The following is a 21772-nucleotide window of genomic DNA, read 5'->3' on the forward strand; positions in this document are numbered from 1 at the left end:
AGTATTCACTAAAAGCCAGGCATGTTGGGTAAAAAAAATCTCCTAGCCACAATAGGTGACATTTATCATCTCGTTTTGCGCTGGTCCAACCATGTCCATCTTCATTCAGTTGATTGTTATAGTAAGCCGGAGATAGGTGGCAGCTGAGCGGGTGTCCCGGATAGCTAAATTTTTAGTGGCTTAGCACCCAAAACAGTAGGGAAAAAATCCTTAATTTTCCGGGGATTTGTCATTGGGGCGTGGTTAGCTAGCAAAATCTAACCATGCACGGTTAAACTATTCAGTTGGCCCCTAATTGCACTGCCCGCCGGCAGCCCCAGACGCCGCTTTAAAGTTAGGGTTTCGCACGCTACTCTGTAAGCGGACGCCGCCTACCGAGATTTTGTTATACGAGTTCGGCCGAGAGTCCGGAGACACAGTTTAACAAAAAGGGGATTACTCGTAGATCATATTAACATATCGATGTAGAAAAAAATCACAGAGGAGAGAAAAATAATTAAATAACAGTAATCATCTCAATCGCTAATGATACCTATCCGCTTAGTCCCGCCTATTCAAACGCGATCTCCACAGTTCAAATATTCCTCTGTTTGAAGCGAATGTGCTTATACATTATTATCACAAGGCCAGTTTCATTATGATGACAAACATCAAAATTTCAGCTCTCATCATGTCAGACTAAGATCGTTCTTAGAATGGACAAGATGAATTCCAAACATCAATTCCAAATACATAGGGCTGTGTTTTCCCGCTAGCCTGGGAGAAGAAGCTGACTAAAAAAGACTTGGCCTCGAGTATATGTATCAATGCAGATCCCATTGTTGAATACAAGCCCCTTGAAGATATTGTGGAAGGAACGTGCTCGGCATTTCAGTCTTTAGAAAGAAGTTTTATTCTACTTATGTTTCTTCGCATGCCTCTCAAATCCCTTGACATGAACGAAACCGCTGGCCTTGGAAGCGTCTTCAAGACGCGCAGATCACACAAAAAGTCGAGGAATGGCTGTTCAAAATGCAAACAGCGCAGGATCAAGGTAGGCATGGCGTGCAGATAAGAAGTGGTATTAGTTCACCTCTAATAGCGGTATACAGTGCGATGAGCTCACGCCAAAGTGTTCAAGATGTAAAAAGATGAACCTAAATTGTCAATATCCCCAAAAAAGTCCCAGCAGCCTGGCCTCGGAAGACTTTTGGATAGACCCATTACTTCTGCAGTTCGAAGACTTCCGAACAGACTGTGCGACGGCCAGCTCTGAAAATTCTGACCATTCGTCTGCAATTGGTGGAAGTCCATTGTCATCCTCATCTAGCACCCCACCATCTCAATCTCTACTTGCTGTACCGAAACATATCAAGAGATCGGATTCGCCCTTGCGATCGCAGGTAGCACAAACGCTTGCACCCATTGAATTTGAGCTGCTTAAACACTATCTTGAGCACACTTGTAGAGATATGACCGTCGACGATGACGACCAGTATACTCTACAGACCGGCATTCCAAACTTGGCCTGCCAAAGCAAGCCTCTTATGAAATCCGTACTAGCAATAGCCGCCGTATGTAAGTGTTGTGATATTATTAAACAGCCATCAACATCCCGCGAAGACCGTGACAAGGTCCTAGAGCTTCTATCGCTCGCACACGGATATCACATGGAGTCCCTGCGGGGCATTCAAGCTACGCTCTCCGAGACCAAGCACTATGACCATGTTCTCGCTAATGCGGCCTTGATGGGGATGTATGGCTCTGGGAGCCACTGTGCGCGTATATGGTTAGCAAAGACGGCGACGTCGAGCGACCAACCGCTAGGCGATTTTATGCCCAAACACTCCCAGTGGATAAGTCTCTTTCGCGCTGTCCATCTTGCTTATGGCGGGCTTCTCAACGACACGCAAGGGATGGACGACAATGTGGTCCAACTTAGCCCTGGCCGTCCGCTTGTTGACCCGATAGCAAGCAGCGGTTCTCAGATACAATACGAATACAAGATTTCATCTCGGGTCGAGCAGCAGAGAACACCGCCAAATCACGCCCTGTTTTCGATCCTGGCTGCTACTGTGGGGTCAGCACTAGACACTCTACGTCAGAAGGTCAGGGATATAGCTATGGTTCAAGCGAGCAACGAAATAAACAGTCACCATACTTCAACCCCACCAGCCTCCTACGGAAACCCTGATCTCCAATCTTGTTATACAGCGTTAACTCTCCTCGGTAATATTGTCAGCGAAACTTTTCCTACTGGAGACTCATTACCAAGTACACCAGGCCGTGGCCATCTCGCTTTTGAGGTCGATATTGATCCTGTAGGACGGCTATCAGAAGTTTCACCGTGGTTGCGGAAGTACACGGCCAGCATAACCTCCATGATACCATCGAGGCTCCCTCGCAGATTCATCATGGCTTTTATTCACAAAGCTCCCACCAAGTTTCTGAACTTGGTTGAAGAAATTCTTAGCTTTATGCAAGCAAATACAGATAATGGCGAAGAAACTTGGACTCCTTCGACGCTGGAGCCTAGTATAGCGCATCAGCTAGCCGTAGAAATTTTCGCCCATTGGCTTGTTCTCGTCATTCTACTGGACAACGTGTGGTGGATTGGTGGCATCGGAGCCTGGGAACTTGGGCGGGTTGTCTCCCTCAGAAAAGATGCGCGGTGGCGCATGTGTATGTGGAATCGAGACGAGGATTGGTGGCCAGAAAGCATGTTCGAAGTCAATCGGCATTTTGACAAGCATCGAACAAAGAACTGACACTGGAGGGCTGGTTGTATACATGGTACATGTAAAGTGATGTTTTATGACTTGTAAATAATATTTATATATTGTACTTTTACTATCACATGGAGCAAGCGGCACGAATTTAGATATGAGAATTTTCTAATGCAGTATATTTACATAATTTCAATCCTAATCAATTCAATGCTGAACAGACAATAACAAAAAGAGAACAAAATAAAACGAATATTTAAACAGGTGATAACTTGATTAACCTATGACCCTAGATTCAATTCAGGGTACGCTGGAAGACGCTCCACGTGATTCTTCTCTGATTTCGGTTTAGGAAATATATCAGCGAGTTTAGACACCGACCACACGAGGTTGTGCATGAACCAGACCCCAAACCGCGAAGACGGAAAGAAAATGCCAAGAATCGCTGAAGAAAACTGTTGACACTCGCCGATCACAGGCTGCATTTTTTGCTCGTATGACTTGAATGCTCCGGGGATGTCTGGACTCTGCCGTGCTAATTCCCCTGCCAGAATGTATGCACCCATAAGGCTGAGGTTGGTTCCCAGACCGGTAAACGGGCTTGGGCAATATCCTGCATCTCCAAGAAGTACAACCCGGCCGGTGGACAGTTGTTTCATCTTAATTTGTCCGACTTCGTGAGCGTAAAAGTCTAGGCTGGCTCTCAATCCGCTGGTGAATCGCTCCGTCTGCCAGTCAACGTTTTGGAACACTTTGGCAAAGGCTTCTTTTTGCTTGTCTAGCGATTGCTTGTAAGACGCTTTTAGCTCCGGGGGAGGTCTTGTAGTGAATGCTAACACTCCCGTTACAGGGCGACCACTCGGTCTGGTCACGACCATTGTGCTCTTCGGAGATAAGTGGCCCTTTGCAAGAGTTCCCTCGCCGTCGATCTGCGGCATGTCAAAGTATGCACCATGAATTCCGAGAGATTTAAAAGCTGCATCACTAACTTCGCGACCAAAGGCCAGGCGTCTCGTATGCGAAGCCTGTCCATCAGCAGCGACAATGAGATCGTAGTGCCTTCTTTGTCCATCCGAGAAGGTAACATCGACACCATCGGGTTTTTGGTCGAATTCGGTAATGGTCTGGTCGAATTCATAGGTGAGTCCCCCGTCATTCGCGGACTTGTCTCGTAAATTCAAGTCCTGTTTGATACTAGCATTATAGATAACGTTCACCATATCCCCACGCATTATCTCGTGTTCGCTCGTCAGCCCAGGACGACGTTCGTCAGCCGGGCTTACACCAAATACAGCGATTTGCTTTCCCTTGGAATTTACCATTTCGAGACCAGTTTCGTCGACACAGTGTGACTTGATCTCATCTAGGAGACCCATCTTTGACAGGATGATGGGGGCCTGGGTCTTGAGGTCAATCTGTTGTCCTGTAGACCGCAGATTTGGAAAACGCTCGATGATCGTGATTTTGTGTTGGGGATTGGATCTTTGGAGGAGCATTGCGAAGGCCGGGCCGCAGATGCCCGCGCCGACGACAAGGACGTTGAGAGGCATTTTTGATAATTGGAGGACCATATGGTATGAAATTATTGTTAGTGGCAGAGTGAAAATGTGGAATTGCCTTTAAATTTACACAAATTTAAGCCAGGGGCACATGGTGGAACCGAATTTGGAAATTTCCTATTTCGGTAGTAAGCAAAAACCCGCGGAGCCCGAACCCGAGAAGGCTTGGGACCTTCGCTTTTCTAGCCATATTTTGAAATCCCGCCCGGGTTTATATTATGGGCTATTATAATGATTTTATTAGGAAACCAGACTAATTTTTACTTCCGAGCCAAAATTACAAGCTTTACCTACATAAAAGCGATGTGCCTAAGGTGAGCGCGGCGCCTGTTGCTCAGTGAGCGATCCCTGAGCATTCTCAGTCTAGGATGGTCACCCCTGGAGTTGCTATTCTTGTTTTCATTGGAAACCATATTGTGGCTCTAACTACATACATGTTCGGCTTCCATCGCTCTATCGGTCTATTGATTCTTGTCTGCTCGAATATCCTCCTAGCGCGTAGGACAAGTCTCCAAGCCTCTCTCCGTGCTGCTGAGAGGAATGAGAGAATTTCAAATAGTACCATCTTGCAAAAGAATTCCATTGATCCACAACTCTAGTCCTTCTTTAAGCCCACCTTTCCAGTTCGCCGCAGTCCCACAATAGCTATAAGAACACAACACACCATGGAGGCGAACATCGTCCAAAAGCCTGCCCGATACCCTCTCAGCATGTCACTAGCACCCTCCAAAGTTGCACTGTTCGAGTCGCCACTCGAATTTACGTCCGATCCCATCACCCCTAGAGCGGCCACCTGGCATACTCCAACACTCAAGCTGGTTCCAAATTGGGCTACTGTGCTGAACACAGCGCCTGCGAGAGCCTGAGTTCTCGCAGGAAAGTTGTCACTCACAATGATAAGGCCCACTGTGTAGAGTACGTCAGCACTTAAAGGAGCGAGCATCTGCGCCCAGAGCTCGATATAATAGTACTTCCAATTTGGGTTAACCAGTGCCATCATGAGCGGTGCAAGAGCGCACAGCAACGAGGATCCCACTACGAGCCAGCCTGCAGGGAGCCGATCGACGAATATACCCACACTCAAATTGATACACACGCCGACCATGAGATTGGGAAGGAGGTATAGAGATGCAGTGAGTGTGGAATGATTCTGGACTTCTTGAAAACTAGGAATTGGTGAGCGGGTTTCATCTGCATCTCTGCACACAATGCTTACTACAAGCTGGAGAATATTTCCATCGAATTCATCGCACCATATGACAATGCAACAAGCGCACAAATGCTTGCAAATGGCACATTCTTCCACAGCGCATTAGGAATAAGAGCGGATTGTCCTTTGCGTTCACGATATCGCATCCAAAGAGGAAATGCGATGAGCAGGACGAGGCTAACAGCAAGTAGTGAAACCGTTGTTGCAGATCGGATTATGGATAGGTCGGCGCTTACCATCCTTTCGTAGGTTAGTCTTGTACGTAGGTAGACCAACAGCTTCAATTTACTCACGCTAAGACGTAGGACAATAACGCCAGTCCGCTGCTGGCAATGGTTCCTCCAACCCAATCTATTTCTTTCCATAGCCTCTTCAGTAAGTTTCCTATTGTCAAACCTCCAGCCTCGGCCTTCACCTTAGGTAGCGTCAGCCAAGAGGCGACAGCAGCAACTAAAATTGCAGCTCCCGACATGTAAAACCCAGATCGCCATCCAATCCTCTCAATCATGATTCCACTGGCTACCATGCCAAATGAGAACCCTAGCGGCTGGCTCAGACCCAAGCAACCGAAGCCGATATTCCGTGCCCTTCCTGCGGGCACTGCCCCCGCGATAATTGAGACCGACGCTGGAATATGCATGGCCAAAGCTATGCCCTGCAGGGCGCGAAACACGACAAGCTGGATGCCGGTTTGGGAGAAGCCACATGCTAGGACAAAGATACCTGTGAGGAATATGCCGCAGACCTCGACATGTCGCGCGCCAATGATATCGGCAACGGAACCGGCGATCAAAAGAGCAGCACCGGACGTGAGATTGTAGACGGAGGATGGCCAAAGATATAGAGAACGATGGAGGGATATGGATGATGCGATGACCGGAAGGCCAACGGTGATGATGCCTGTTGTAAAGCTGCCAAAGAAATTGATGAGGGATGGCTGGAGGATCGTCATCGCCAGTTGGAGTTTGGATAGAGGTCGCCCCTCCGATGAGATATCTTCGGAAACATTGGCTTCGGGACTGTTGTAGTGTTTAGACTCTGAGGGATCTAGGAAGGCGATGACTGGTAACGGCTGGAGCTCCATTACATCGGCTGTCAAAGTAGAAGTCATCTTGACAAATTTTACTCTTCCGACCGTCCAGTCTGAAATGGATGGAGTTGAGTGCAAATGCCGCGGCGTTTAAGGCTCTACAGCTCTCTGGCGCTAGCACTTAGACCTGGGGTCTGGAGACATCTGGAGGTTCTCGGGGCGGCCGACTTAATAATTAGACCGCAAGGCTGTTGTGGGGGTCGAGATATCCCCTCAGGATACAGTTTGGCATGACGGCTCACGGTTCAGGTGCCGTAGCGCGGCCTCGGAGGGACTTTTCTCCAGTTGTTGCTGGTCGCGGCACCCGAACCGTGCACTGTAGGTGCAAACTATACGCTCATATCCCCTTGCCAAGTCTTTGCACGGCCATATGTCGTAATATGCCTCCAGTGCTAACTAACAGATGACAAGTTGCCAGTGTTGACGCTAGCGATCATTGTTTGAGCCGTGCGATTTGTTTCGCACTAAGAAAGGGAAACTTTGATCAGAAAGTAAATAAAATAGTGAACATTTACTATTATTTAGACTCACTCAACGAACACTTATGAAATGTGCTAAACCCTTAATATAGATCTATGAACAATGTCTAATGTTATATATATATAACATAATGTAATATAAAAATAGCAAGAAGCAATGCTTACTCAATCAATTGATAGATACCAGTTGACAGTTTCATATTTGGCTTATATCAATATATGCTACTGTAGGGCATCGCCGCTTCGGCTCGTCTGAATTAACAAAAAAAAAAAAAACAAACGAACGAACAAACAGACAGACAGGAGATAAATAAAAAAGTTTCGCGTTTCCAACCCCCCACAAAACCCAAAAAACCTTGACCTACATTCAAGGCCTTGTTGTTTTCTCAAGAGTCGATCTCAAGCGACATGTCTCCAGATGGTTCGTATCCTTATCACTTCTTTGGGAACCTACGGTTAGAGAATCCTCACAAGCATCTCAACGATGAGGAATTGGATAAGCTGAGGTCTTTGGAACCTCTTATTCATCAGCTGAGTCACAAATCGAAAGGTAAAAATCTAAAGCCTCTCCTCCTTAACAACCTTGTACTAATCCTTTGACGCATTCAGATTCTTGTTTCAACATAGAGAAAGAATTCAAGGCGTTCACCGAGAAAGAAGTTGGGGCTTGGCTAGCATTGGGTGTGAAGAGGCCACCACAACATCTACTCCATCCCAGTGGCGAGATCGATTCCCCTGTTGCATGCCATTTGCATAATCCTACTTTCTATGTCAAAACCCCAGAATCACAAGAAACGGACAATATTTCAAACCCTTGTATTCGACAGCTCCATCAAGCGGGGTTTTCGTCAAAGAATTGCTTTATTTTTGATGATATTTGTCGAAGGGATCGCACTGAAGATGTTTTGCTCTTCTACACCAGCGAAATTCTCCAGATACACCAAGAATTCATGCTTTCAATTCGAAAGGCGATGGGTGCCAAAGTTGAAATATTCTTCGGAAAAAATGTTCGTGAAAAGATGGAAAAACAGTTGGAACTTGTTCCCCTCAGGCTATGGGGAGAATTCCGGGACGTGGAAATCTTTCTAGAAATGCAAGACCAGACTCTACTGAGATTTGTCCTGTTTGTTTGCCATCCGCAATTTTTTTTCTATCACGGAGCAACATCAGAATCCGGTCTCAAATTCAGGAAAACACAAGGAAGAAAGCAAGTTAGGTGGTATCGAGGCAGTATCGAACTTTTACGAGCACGTTCATATCCCACACAGATACGGTCAATTTGATAATTCTAGTAGGGAGATTGTGCGACAACTAGAGAAAAACGCGACCGAGCAATTGAAAATGGCCTTTCCCGTGAGATATGAGGAGCTCGAGTTATCTGTCAAGGCACTTGTTGATAAAGTGGAGTTCAGAAACGAGGGTCAGCCACTAAAACTCCTGGTAATTTGTCCTTATACAATTTATTATTGGGTGAAGGGGGGCTCGAAGAGGTAAATCAGATCACCCAAACATTTTATACCACAGGCTTTTCGGCTTTTTAAGTCCTAATGCCAGTTTAGTATTCGAACCGTGTGGCACTGATGACACAAAGCTTTTTGGAAGCGACTAGGAAAAGCTTCGGTGAGAATGTGTCTTATCATGCTATAACTCAAGGAGAGTGCCTTTCAGATTCAATCGATGGGTGGGAATGGCTTGGTGAGCTCGATCAAATACCCGAACCACTTCTGTCCTGGATCAAGAGTCAGGATGGGTTACGAATTGACCGGAAACTTATCTCTTCCAAAGAAGAGCTAGTACTTGCCTATCAGTTCCTGTCGCCCCTTGATGAGGATATGCTTGACACAAATTGCACTCAAAGTGGCCACAATGTACATCTCAAAAGTGAAAAAGGAGAGGCGGTTAAGTGTGCAGGATCTCATGTTCCCGGCCACTGAGCCATACAACATCATCCAACGAAAATGCTCAAAATGTGATAGGCGAGTTTTGGATGATGCATTCGCTTGTTTTGCGGTAGCAGACGCAAAGAAATATGTTGTGTGGTATCGCATGAATAGCTGTGGACGTCCAGACTGCCGCGTCGATGGACAGGCAATCCTTGTCCCGCTCAGCCCGCACCAGGAATATCGCATGGCCAGACATAAAGATCTGCTGTGTTTAAGAACGGCTGCATGGGAACGACATCTAGTACGTTGTTTACCTCAAGAACTAAGCGGCCTCCCAAAGCAAGTAGCTACAACTTGCGAAGCTTGCAAGAAGCAGGACTGCTTTGACACCCGGCCTCGTTGGACATCCGAAAACTCTAGTCGGTATGTAGTACGAGTACAAAGTTGCTCGAACTGCAAAAAGCAATTCAGTTCTTTTATTCCAACTGACTCTAGCATTCCCACAATTTTGAAGTGTGCTTTGTCAAAGAAATGGGACAATCTGGTTGCCGCCGGCATCAATGCAGATGAGTATCCCCGATGTCCAAATATCTTATGGTCACACAAACAACACAAAACCAAGCTTCGAGAGCTTATTGCTGCAAAAAAAAGAGCGATAGCAGATGATAACGATGAGCAGCCAACACAGTCAGTTAAACTCAGGAGAGTATTCACCTCGAAAGGGAAGTTTGGAAAACTATGATCTAGTTAGATGTGATTGCATCCGCATTGCTTTTTTCGCCACCACAGGCCCTTATTAGGAAATATTAGGATTTCAGTGACCGGCAATTGGACCTTTCAAGTTGTTTGATACGCTAAAAAGGTTACTACCTTTGTTTAGCAATCTATATTCCTCACTAATTCTTCATCCCGGTTCATCCAAAGAAAGATGCACTAGCTACCTTCACACCACTTACTCTTCCGATGTTTAACTTCGATATCGAACATTGGACAATGTCTTTTTTTTTTGTTTTTTGAGATAAAAAAATAACAATGCATGTAAGGATTCTGTGTACGAAAAAAAGAAATGACTTGTGCCAGGCTCGATCTGGCGACCTCTTGTGGTCTGACATTACAATATTGCAAGTGTTAGACAAGCGTGATAACCTGATATTTGTTAGATGAAAGCTTATGATTCGTTTGAAGGAAGGAGACTAACCAACTACACCAACAAGCCACGATGATTGGAGGAAACAATTATAATTTGAATCTTATTTCATCTCTAAATCACCTTGCAACGATGTTAAAAAACCGGGGTGGCCCTAGAAAATAGAATAGGAATAAATATTGCAGGTAAAAAAATGAGTTCGATTCACTACGTATATTTAAGGTTTCTTTGCCAGTATTAGGATCATCTACTAGCCAATATTTTTATGATAACAAGATTCAAGTAAAGGACCCTCAGGACGAACACGCCAAAAAAGATACTGGAAGGACGAATGGAACATCGAAGCAAAAAAAGATGACTTGTGCCAGGCTCGATCTGGCGACCTCTTGTGGTCTGACATTACAATAAGTTGCAAGTGTTAGACAAGCGTGATAACCTGATTTCTGTGAGACAAAGTTTGTGGGACAACGTTGAGAGATGCTACTAACCAACTACACCAACAAGCCGTGTTGGCTGCCAAAGAGATTTATCTCTTATAAGGTAAAGTCTACATTTCGACGGAAAAATAGACCAATGACACATGGCGGCAGCGGTGGGGCCATGTTAAAAAAATATATATATGGAGAAAAGGTTTTGGTCGAATCGGTAAATGATTTTACCAAAAATAATGACTTGTGCCAGGCTCGATCTGGCGACCTCTTGTGCTCTGAACTTTGCAATATTGCAAGTGTTAGACAAGCGTGATAACCTTTTGTTGTCGTTAGATAAGAGTTTGTTGAACACTGGGATCAGAAAGAACTAACCAACTACACCAACAAGCCATGTTGTTGACGGAACTGCCGAGATAATGCTAATTATTCGTGTACTCACCGTGGCAGACAACCGTCCGTCGCCGTTTTTGAAAACAGGAACCTAGGACTTTATGAATCTAAATTTAGCTTTAGCTTGTGAAATATCTTATATATATACTAGGTTTAATAATAGTGCGATAGGCCAGCATATACATATGTGATTGAATTGGTGCTAGATACCTAAGGCATTATCAATTAATACTCAAATACCAATCATCCAAAATATATCAATTGATATTGTCCCATCAATCCCAGGACATACATGTATCAATTGATAGATTTGACAACATTGTTGGAAATTATCAAAATTTATAGGCCTGGAGAATACCCAAGTTTTACATTGACTTGTGGCCATATGAATTTTCCGACATCTGGAATAGACACCAGTCTATCTAGATCGCCATCTAGATACATGTAGCCTTACATCGCCCAGTACATGTAAATCTCCATTTCGTAAACTAATATCCGCCACTATTAAGAAGCGTGCTAAAGATGCTATCTTTCCGACTAGCCAGAACTCCAGGTCTATCCATCTCCACTACCTTTCCCCGATCTAGACCGAAAACTAGATCATGGCTCAAAAGAGTGTGGACACGATGTGCAACCGTAAGGACAGTACATGCACGAAAGGGATCCTGCTGTAGAAGGTCCTGCACACCGGCGTCGGTTTTCATGTCGACGCTACTCGTACCTTCATCAATCAATAAGATCCTGGCGTTACTTGCTTTTATTTTAAGCATCGCACGTGCAATTTGTAGCAGTTGTTGCTCTCCGCGAGAGAGCGATAGAGTGTCGTTTATCTCGGCATCTAGCCCGCCTCTTTCGAGTAGCACACCATCCCATATTCCAGCTCGGTCGAGAGCTGCAATGATGTCTACGTCGGGTAGGGTTTCGGTAGGATCTAGATTGAATCTGATTGTACAGCCAACCATGATGAATGGTGCCTGGGAGATGGTGACAAGCCTTTCGCGGACTGTGTCCGGGGAGAGAGTAGCGAGGTCAATATCGTCGATAACAATTGACCCGTGGGTCACAGTGAGCATGCCTAACAACGTAGATAGTAAAGAACTCTTTCCACTAATTTATTACACGGTTGAAGTTAGCTGAGACTAGTAATCCTAACACTCAGTAGGACTCTTAAGGTAATGATGGACTCTTAAGGTAATGATCCTTACCTCCCAGTACGTCCGTAGATACCGATTTTCTGACCTGGCAAACATTTCAGTGAAACATTGCTTAGTATCGCTGCTTCGGAACTTTCGTGGTTCATTAATAATGCGAACAAAATTTAGTCATGGCTTACTGCGAAATACATACTTGTATTGTGCAGTAATTTCCGAGATATTAATAGCCCCCTGACTTGGCCAGTCGATGGGAACTTCTTCTCCCTGCTCAGTTGAACTTTCACGTGGTACTGTACGTTCAAAATCTTTGACTCGAAAAATGGAACCAAGGGATATCTCCAGTTGTGTCCAACCCAATATGAGAGACGAAAGGCTACCATTGAAGGCTTCGTAAAGACAAGTTAGCTGGGTAAGTATATAGTGGCCATGACCCTTTAATGGGCACTATCATCAAAGTTACGTTCCACCAATAAGACATACCGAGAATGCTATTAAGCGATACTCCAAGCAATCCGACACTCGTTGTATGTCTTAAAGACACAGCTAAACTGACGACAATGACCGCTTCGGCAGCGACGATGAGATTCAAGACCAAAGTGAGCCAGCGCTGAATGCAATTAAGCATATAATACGTGCGCTGGGTAGCATCCAGAAATTTTGAATTGGCGACTCGAAAATCTGCTTCCCAGCCAAATGCCTGGATTGTAGCGAGACCCTCGATAGTGTCAAGAATATGGGAGTACAATGGACTTCGGCTTTCTAGATCCAGTAAACGGAGTTGTCGCGATGTTTTCAGATAGAAATGCTGTAAAACAAAGAGGGAGATAAGCAGGAAAGGCACAGATATTGCCATGTACTTTGATCCGGTTGCAATTAATGCAGCATTCGCAATTGAAGAAAAGAGATCTGGATTTATTAGCAATAAGATCGATAATGGCGAGGAAGTATTTCCAGAGTTCGGGTGGAATGGTGGAATGGTAGGGGTCTTACTTGAGACTGTTATTAAGATGCCAACGGGCAAATCGCTTTCTATAAGGGTCATATCCTGGCTAAACCGATTTAGTATTGATCCGATGTTGGTGGTGACTAGGAATTGAGGCGTTGCCCTTAAGATGTCAGTAGTTGATTGAGACGTGAGAGCAAATATTGAACGTACATCATGACAGTCTTTAGTACGACATAATGGAGACGGCGCGCTGTAGAGGGCGAGATCAGAACAAGTATAGCCCTGTCGCTTTGTTAGGAAATGTAAAAAGATATTTTTTGTTGGACATAACGGTTCACCAAACATAGCCACCATTTCCGACTGTGTTGCCTATGGCGAGGAGGAAATAAACCGTGACATAAAGTGCCTTTTGGCCTCCACCACGATCGGCCCATCGCTCAAGCCAAATTTCTCGTAGGAAATTGATGTCAGCGGTATCGGGAGTGGCACAAGTGAGAAGTCCACTTACGACTGTATGTACTAGAGAAGACATTCATTGTCACGAAGAAAACAAATATCATAGCCTTCGCCCACCCAACATAGCGCAGATAGTAGGTATAGACAGCAGAGTCCCCTGTTGCCCTTCTGAGATCATCGATCTCATTCGCCTCGGAGATCATGGCGGCTTTATCCTCTATCCCCAGTGTCAGCAATCCTTTCGATCCTTCATCTTCCACGGCATCAGTTCCCATTCCTTCACAACTACTCCTATCGTGGGACTCTTTTCGACGAAGGAGTCCATCCGAAAGGACATAAATCTGATCCGCATATGACAGCTGATCCACTATTAGTGTGTTAGCTAGGCGACAAGGGATCTCAAAAGGGGTCCTACTCTCATGTGTCACCAAAACCACGGTCGAATTTGCTTTCCTGAGTATCCCATCAACTCCCAAAAGACGGGATGTGATAGTGGTCCTGGTTTTCCGATCCAGTGCACTGAATATGTCATCAAACAGCAAAAGCTTCCTGCGAGCGTATACCGCTCTAGCAAGAGCGATTCTATGCATTTGACCGCCACTTAGTAGATGGCCGGATCCGTGTCCAATTCGCGTAGCATCTCCAGCGTGAAGCATATCTAGGTCTGGATTGAGAGCACATGCGTGAAGAACAGCTTCGTACCACTGTTTATCAAATGCGTGCTCCCCCATTGAACCTTCTGAGAAGACTCCACAGATTGCATCGCGGATGGTGCCACTCGGCACCCACGGTGTTTGTGCACAGAAGGCTGGTTGTCTAATGGTCACTATCGTGGATCCCGTCTCACAGACTCCTTGGCCAAGTATAGCTCGAAGTAGGGTCGATTTGCCTGATCCAACTGGTCCCTGTATCATGACTAGCGCTCCGAGGGGAATTTCTAAATTAACATCCCTCAAGACAATCTTGGCTGATGGGGATGGACGAATAGTGAGGCGTTCCATGAAGATGACAGGTGTTTGAAGGTCAGTAGTGTCCGGTGGGCATTTGGAAGTCATATTTTGCAATTCGGTGATTTGTAGAGGTGCATTGGATTCTGTTTCCATCGTGCCAAAAAGGGTCTCACATTTTTCTTGATGACGGGTTGCCAATAAAAGAAATGCTTGTATTCTATCAAAAGATCCCGTAGCAGCTGCTATGGAAGGAATAGCGCTTAATAGCTTAGAAGCCGGGTTAGTTAGAAGTGTTATGATAGACAAACTACTGAATGCTTTGGCAACATTCAGTTCTTTCCCTTGAGCAGCGTAGACGACGAAGGTCAAAGCCGGTGCCAAGGCCCAAGGTAGATTCTGGATCATATTCTTCCAGACCGTACTCCATCGATAATTGGCCATTTGATGGGTTTCTTGGGCTCTTTTCCTCTGTACAAGTTGAACAAAAGTTTGTGCTAACCCAGTTCCCTTGACTGCTTGGATACTTTCCAGCATTGAACGGGTGATGGCTATGCGTTGCTGCACAGCATCCACCCACACTTTTTGGTGACCTCCTATATGTTTCGAGATATAAATACATCCTCCACTGGATACTGTTATAAAATTTCAGCAAATGGTCACCTTATGTGTATTTAGATGGGGTTCTTACTGAGAACGATCGCTACTGGCACTAGGCAAACCCACCCTAAACGAAGCGCAAGTAACGCAATTCCAATGGCCACTTCAATTGTCCGCGCCCACGATTCGTTCAAAATGATTAGACAGTTGATAATCCGGTCAATGTCGGTAGTCATTAAAGTAATTGTGGCAGACCGATCCTCTAGTATACCATCCGGGATGTGTAAGGCATGGTCGTAAATAATCAGCGAAGCTGCCCCTCGAAACATTGTCACAAAGCGATACAACATCCGGTCATATATGAGAGTTGAGAGTGCCATTCCTAAATATACTAGGACTGTGGCGCCGATGAGGCCATAGCCGTCGTTGCTTGTGCTATGAGAGTTACCAAGCCAGTTGAGAATAGAGGTGATCAAGAAGGGCTGTGAGAAGGTAAACCCGATCAAAAATAAGCGTGGAAGTACTGTGAGAGCAAGTGGAACCTTGAAAGCTCGGCCCATTTGCCATGGGAATTCAAAGCGGCGCTCGGGATGCCGGCGGAGGGCCCAGGCTTTCGATGCCTCCCGCGCTGTTCTCGCGGACTCCAAGGGCTTGTCGAGACGATCAAGGTCCTCGGTAGTAAGCACAGATCGAAAACCCACGAGAAATAGACGATTCAGCCACCACATGAACGAACGATTGAGAATTCCACTTGTCGACTCTGGTGGGAGGTCGTGATAGGAACCAATGAGATATTTCTGCTTTCCTAGGCTCTCGAGAAGCACCATTGCGGCTTTTACAGCGACGCTTGCGGTAAAAAGACTAGAAACCAGGAAATTTCCACGGGATAACCATAAAGTTCTCGTCTGGACAACATCGAAAAGTAATGTGAGGAGAAGGTAGATAGCGAGAAGCGATGACGGCCTAACCGACCGCTCATCTTCCACCCACGATAAGATCACAATTTCCATTGCCACCGCTAAATTGACTGCGCTTAATGCTACTGAGAGCTTTGTATAAGGCTGAATTTCCTTTGCCCAACTGACGAGCAGGGCAAGTTGAATTGCGGCAAAAACCACGGCAGTTATCTTTAGCGGACGTTACCTCTTGTTTGACTTAATGAGTAGAAATACGAAAAGTACTTACAGTCTTTGCGAATCTCATTACGTGAGGCTGTGTCCGCACATCTCTCTTAACCAGCATTTGCAATCGAACTGGACATAGGAGGAGAAAGGCGGCCGCAGGAACGAGGCCAAGTATACCTTGTTCGAACAATAGCGTGAAATCAAAGCCATCACGGCACTCACGATCTATTACAGGACCGAAACTGTTGTCAGCCTGGAGTGAACACCCTGATGGCATGATGCCGTTGTGCTTTCCTTTTCCGCCTTTGTTTGTTTTTAGCGGGGAGAAGGAGATACAAGGGGAATTATGAACATTTGAAGGCTATTATATAATCAATGGAGCGGATGCAACATTGAAAAACATAACTAGTGGACCAACTCTTGTTGCCTAGTTATCGCGCAATCACTGCCTTATCATTGGTGATTTTACATAGGTTCGATGAACGCCATAACATAATTCGTGTCAAAAGGAGACAGTTTTATCAATTAGTGCTCGTTTTGTTTGTCAGTTCTAGTTATGAGCAGCCGAACAATGAAAGACAAAATAAGCCCATGCCCGCCAAGCAGTGTATATCAAGAACTAAATGGATGGATTCATTGATTTAGGTTAGTATCTACATGTATATCTGCCTGCAACACAGCCATATTCACTGGCCCTTGGCTTGCTAATTTTATCCTGGCCTTGGGTCACTTTGACAACATTCTATGTACCCCGCCTTCATCTTTACTATTCAAGACTAACCGCAACGATTGGTGTGAGCGCTGTGGAAAGGGGCACTGGGGGGTGTGCGCCATCAACTCCCTAAATATTTACTATAGCCTTATATATATTACTAACATTGAAATTAACAATCCTGTGAATTTCTCAAGATAGTAAGCACTATCATAGAACAGTAAACTTGAACCAGGTTCTCGCATTTTCCGATGCTGGTCGACACGGTACATGTACTAATACTTTAAGCATTCGGCAACTACATGTATAGACCGGTACAGGAATAATCCTTCAACATTGAAGACTTCAACTAGTTGTTACATTGATCAATTGACGTGTACAGGCCGGGTAATTGGGTCACCTATTCCATAACTAAGTTAAAATATTAAATTAAAACGTAATCACAGTTCTAATAGGAATGCAATTCAAAAACTTATACATAAATTCATATCAAAGCTAAACCTAGTTAAAATCACAGTTGAAGATGGAGGGCGACACCAGCAAACACTGCACCAAGCAGCACCTTGGGTGCTGCCACGCTTACAGCCATGCCTGTAGGGGTAGCAGAGCTCGTTGAAGTCGCGGCAGTGGCCGTTGTAGATCCAGTCACAGCAGCAGCAGTAGCTGTAGCGCCGGTAACAGTCGGAGCAGCACCAGTCGTGGCAGCAGCAGTAGTAGCTTGATCGGTGCTCGCCGTCGTCACAGTGCCGGTTTCAATCGGTAATGTTGCCTCAAAGATGCTACGGTATACACTCGTGTCAGGAACGCGATAGGTGAGGTCCCTGGTGACGGTGCTAGTTCCAAAATGGTACGACTGCGTGTAAGAGCAGGTTGCTGTTGTGGGCGTCGCGCCACCGGAGAATGTGCAGCCAGAACTGGTATATCTGAAACGAAGGTTAGTTGGCAATGCTTAAAAGGGCATTTTTATAGTTGATTCTTACGAGAAGCCCATGTCCAGAATAAGGTCGTATGCTGGTTTCATATAGTCAGTAACAATTGACACCGCCGGGTATAGTACATTACTTACTGCTGGGCCCAGCGATAAATGTCATATCCGGGTCAAATGGGATGCACGAAGTCACTGCCGGAGGACAATTGACCAAGTATGTTGTTTTATCGCCCTCCTATGCGTGTGGTGAGTTACTACTTATTAGATCTAGTTAATTGGGGTGTACCTCGGTGAGGACTCGGCCCTCGTAGCCATTGAAGTAATCTCCTTGGTATCCAACCCACGGAACAGTCTATTGGAGTTAACACTGCAGTCAAAGTATCGGCGGAGATGACTCACAATCGTCGACTCGGGTGCTGCCAGGGTGAGACCAGCACAGCCAAGCTGGGCAAGCAACGGTAAAGAATATTTGAACATTTTCCTATATAGTATACCACCGCGAATATTATACTCTGTGAAACGTAACGTAGAATTGCGCGAAGTTCTTCCAGAAAGACAGGGGGGGTTTTTTTTTCAGCTTGTGTTTTTTCAACGGATTCTTGCCAAGAGTGAGTGGTGCACGTGGATCGTTGACCAGCCTGTTCTAAGTTAGAAGCTCCAAGCCTCATCTCCTTGTATAGCGCTAGCGGGTGTAACCGGCTTTCAGCCCCAAGTTTACGGAGTATAGACAGCAGTTGTTACTAACCAAGACACAACAAATAAATTGAATGTATATATATGTATTATTTTCATATGAACAAGATGGCGAAAAATAGACAAAAATCATATTTTACATGCATATGTGCATTTTCGGCAGGGAAGCTCTCTGGTCACGTCTAGCTCTGCACAGGGCTCTTGCAGGTAAACGAGGTGGTCACGCTGGTGGCATACGCCTCAATCAGCACTTCAATAGCAGAGTAAGCACCGAGACCAGCCAGAGCGAGAGCGCCGAAAAAATAGAGAATATTGAAGGAGCTAAAGTAAAAGTACTTGCTGCTGAGGAAGCCGGGGAAGAAGAATCCACGGATAACACGGCGAACGCCGCTGTCGTGGCGCACAGTCTCGCCGCTGTCAGGGTTGAAGCCCTCTCCCTCCTGCATGGCATGCTTTTTGATCCAGAATGCAATGGACAGCATGGGCGGGAAGGTGTAGGTGAAGTGCAGGATGCAGAAAGCGGCAACGACCGAGGTCAAACCAGAGAAGTTGGGAATAGCGGCGGCAACGATAAAGGCAATTGCCCAGTAGACGGGGATCACGGCAACCCAGGCAATCTTCCCTCCCTTGGTGGTCAACGGAGGGAGACGGAAGATTTCGACAAAGATGTTGTTGTAGAGAACCTTGACGCCAATGTTGCCGTACAGAGCAGCAGCAATTGCAGCACTGAGCATGGCAAAGACGTTACCGGCGGTCTGCAAAGGATAACCGCTGACACCCAAGTAACTGGGGTTGACAGTGTACTGTCCCTGGTATCCGTACATGAAAAGGCCGTAGAACATGTACCAAACGTAGATGAACATCTGGGCGGCGAACATGGCAGTGAAGAAGTCCTTGGGGCGCTTCATCTCGGCCATGAATTCGGGGAAGACCATGGAACCACCGTAAGCAAAGACGGCTTGCATAGCACCACTGACGGAGCCGGCAAAGCCATCGGAGATAGGAAGACCACCGCTTGTGGTAACGGGGGGCCAGTTACCCTGGGCGTCTTGCTGAACAAGCACACCACCGTCAATGACAGAACCAGCGGCCTGGCTGGCGGCGCTGTAGTTGGGGTCCTGGTTGGCAGCGGCACCCATGGTGACAAACATGCAAATCAAGTTGAGCCAGACGGCGGCGTTGGCAATCCAGCCGAACTTTTGCAGGGTACGGATCTGGCCGAGAATGAAACCAACAATAGCCCAGATCAAGCAGCAGATGATGAAGCAGAGTTTGAATTTGGCGACCTGGGAGAGGGCTTCACCGTTGGAAATGACAATCAGACCGACATTGAGGAGCAGTTGAATACTCTGGAGAACGTTGAACAGGTAGCGCAGCCATGGGCCATACAGACGCAAGCCAATGTCACCAAAATGGCGGATCGGGTACTGGTACGAGTCCAGACCGAGGAAGGTGTCCCAGAGCAAGTAACCAGAGTAGATGGCCAGGCCGGCGAAGACGGTGAACAGGGCGATACCAGGTCTGGTGTAGTGTTAGCTTCTTGTTGCAATTCAATGATCTTTTTCCCAACTCACCCCCAACCCATGGTTCCAAAAGCGTAGGGCAGACCGAAGGGACCCAGAATATCGGTAGTGATCAGATAGAAAATGGCACCACGGGTGGCCGTACGGAGGGCACGCGAGGCATTGGCCCATTCGTCGTCGCTAATGACATCTCTGACCTCGGGATTGTTGGTGTTGAGGCCGGCGGCATTCTTGATACTAGAGTCGCCGTCGCCGTTCTGGGCTACGCCGCCGTCGGACTTGGAAGGGAAGATGACGGATAGCCAGCCGCGCTCCTTGTCGTGGTCGGGATAGTTGTCCTCCTCAGCGCGCGTCAACTGAGCATAGTAGTGGTATTCCTCAAAGCTGACTGAGGAATCGTACAGCGAGCGATGCTGGGGGCGCGTGCCCCCGCGGGCCACGGCGGCATCGGCCAAGTCGCGCTCTTTCTCGTTGAGACGCGGATCGCCGCCGTCGAGCATGGTACTCGCTGGTTGGGCCATGGTGGAAGAGAGGGAAGACGAAGGACAAGAGACGAAGGGGAGGAAGCGATGGAGAGGAGAGAGGGAAAATATCACAATGGGGGAGGCATCGGGTGTATTTAATGTGAATTGTGCATAAGACTACTACTTTGAGGCCAGCTCCGGGCGCAACGTTGCAGGTGGATCGGAGTGGGGGCAGATTGGCCAATAGGAAAGGCGATCTCCCTTGCAAAAGGACCCACTGTTATCGCGCCTGCCTATCACACGCGCTGATTGGCAAATATGGAAAATAACAAGCTTTTCAGCCCCACACAGCGCCGCCTGTGGCGCAGCCACTGCGCTTTATGATTGGCCTGTGTTGGAGGCTGACTTTAAGATTGACTGCCCAGACTGACTACTGATTGGGCTGTTCGCGGAGATCCCCATACGATCATGTTGGCAAATGTAACATTGTGCCCCTATGGATTGCGACTTTCTCATCTGTTGATCCCTCTCTATCTGTTGTTGGGGTTATTTTTTGTTTCAGCGGCTTCTGTCGTGGCAAATCGGAAGAGGGGGAGAAGGGATGGTGTGAAATGAAAAAAAAATATCGTGATGGCCGTTTGCCCCACCGCCAGACCCAGTCTCGGCATTCGGCATTGTTGGTTGGTGTTTGGGTGACAGTTTCATTTGTTTCACAAAAGAAAAAAAGGGAGGGAAAATTACAGAACTGCTACGTACCATGCGATTAGCACGTCAATTTCGAAAGAGATGGGCGATATCATATGGTGTGGCTGCTAATGAGGAACGAACTGGAAGACGACAGATGCAAATTCTGCAAATCTGAACCGACAGACTAGGCTGGTGGTACCATGGTTCCCGACCCGGCACCTGCCAAAAGAAGCCTTGTGAACGAGGCGTATAAAACTGTCAATACGCTCTTGGGTGATTGGGCTAAACTGCATTCAGACTAGCCCCAGCCACCTTCCCGATGCGGCTGTTCTGGAAGGGCGGCTCATGCCGTTTTGGGCACGTGACTGGCTACCCACGGGCCACGGCTTTTGTCTACGAGATCCCGTTCGGGTTAGGCGCACGTGTTTTCCGTTCCTTGACCCGACAATAATAATACTAATAATGGCATTATCATTCCAGCCAGTTTACGCTTTACGCTTTACAGTTAAACTGTCTAGTCCGTGCTTTTGTGTGTCCTAATTTTATTTGACTCGGTAATAATTTGTATATGGGGTGCGCTCTTTATTATGTTCCCTTGGATAGAATTTTAGAGACCGTGCTGTTTCACACTTTGTCTTTGCATA

The 21772-nt window shown here is 46.5% G+C and overlaps 7 protein-coding genes and 2 non-coding genes across 9 annotated transcripts; 2 read left to right on the forward strand and 7 right to left on the reverse strand.

Annotated features, from left to right (window-relative positions):
* Positions 1-913: 913 nt before the first annotated feature.
* Positions 914-2747, forward strand: TRUGW13939_00204 (uncharacterized protein; the record flags this gene model as incomplete). The annotated part of the gene is made up of 2 exons (XM_035483416.1): positions 914-1033; positions 1092-2747. The coding sequence occupies 2 exons, from the start codon at positions 914-916 to the stop codon at positions 2745-2747; spliced, it is 1776 nt and encodes a 591-aa protein (XP_035339309.1).
* Positions 2748-2986: 239 nt separating this feature from the next.
* TRUGW13939_00205 (uncharacterized protein) lies at positions 2987-4255 on the reverse strand (the record flags this gene model as incomplete). Its single annotated transcript, XM_035483417.1, has 1 exon — positions 2987-4255. One exon carries the CDS (start codon positions 4253-4255, stop codon positions 2987-2989), a length of 1269 nt encoding a protein of 422 aa, XP_035339310.1.
* A 604-nt stretch (positions 4256-4859) lies between these two features.
* TRUGW13939_00206 (uncharacterized protein) lies at positions 4860-6558 on the reverse strand (the record flags this gene model as incomplete). Its single annotated transcript, XM_035483418.1, has 3 exons — positions 4860-5430; positions 5481-5714; positions 5768-6558. 3 exons carry the CDS (start codon positions 6556-6558, stop codon positions 4860-4862), a joined length of 1596 nt encoding a protein of 531 aa, XP_035339311.1.
* An 893-nt stretch (positions 6559-7451) lies between these two features.
* On the forward strand, positions 7452-9668 carry TRUGW13939_00207 (uncharacterized protein; the record flags this gene model as incomplete). The annotated part of the gene is made up of 6 exons (XM_035483419.1): positions 7452-7593; positions 7653-8166; positions 8312-8483; positions 8603-8946; positions 9020-9349; positions 9422-9668. 6 exons carry the CDS (start codon positions 7452-7454, stop codon positions 9666-9668), a joined length of 1749 nt encoding a protein of 582 aa, XP_035339312.1.
* A 325-nt stretch (positions 9669-9993) lies between these two features.
* TRUGW13939_00208 lies at positions 9994-10142 on the reverse strand. Its single transcript has one exon. It is a non-coding gene; the product is annotated as a tRNA-Val (tRNA).
* A 286-nt stretch (positions 10143-10428) lies between these two features.
* On the reverse strand, positions 10429-10579 carry TRUGW13939_00209. Its single transcript has one exon. It is a non-coding gene; the product is annotated as a tRNA-Val (tRNA).
* An 803-nt stretch (positions 10580-11382) lies between these two features.
* On the reverse strand, positions 11383-16398 carry TRUGW13939_00210 (uncharacterized protein; the record flags this gene model as incomplete). The annotated part of the gene is made up of 11 exons (XM_035483420.1): positions 11383-12001; positions 12100-12180; positions 12242-12434; positions 12529-12954; positions 13039-13154; positions 13205-13276; positions 13333-13444; positions 13503-13817; positions 13866-15032; positions 15089-16124; positions 16183-16398. 11 exons carry the CDS (start codon positions 16396-16398, stop codon positions 11383-11385), a joined length of 4353 nt encoding a protein of 1450 aa, XP_035339313.1.
* Positions 16399-17344: 946 nt separating this feature from the next.
* TRUGW13939_00211 (uncharacterized protein) lies at positions 17345-18238 on the reverse strand (the record flags this gene model as incomplete). Its single annotated transcript, XM_035483421.1, has 5 exons — positions 17345-17756; positions 17814-17844; positions 17900-17996; positions 18048-18113; positions 18161-18238. The coding sequence occupies 5 exons, from the start codon at positions 18236-18238 to the stop codon at positions 17345-17347; spliced, it is 684 nt and encodes a 227-aa protein (XP_035339314.1).
* Positions 18239-18636: 398 nt separating this feature from the next.
* Positions 18637-20498, reverse strand: TRUGW13939_00212 (uncharacterized protein; the record flags this gene model as incomplete). Its single annotated transcript, XM_035483422.1, has 2 exons — positions 18637-19975; positions 20029-20498. The coding sequence occupies 2 exons, from the start codon at positions 20496-20498 to the stop codon at positions 18637-18639; spliced, it is 1809 nt and encodes a 602-aa protein (XP_035339315.1).
* Positions 20499-21772: the final 1274 nt, after the last annotated feature.

Source organism: Talaromyces rugulosus, chromosome I (genome assembly GCF_013368755.1).
Source record: "Talaromyces rugulosus chromosome I, complete sequence".
Lineage (NCBI taxonomy): Eukaryota > Fungi > Ascomycota > Eurotiomycetes > Eurotiales > Trichocomaceae > Talaromyces > Talaromyces rugulosus.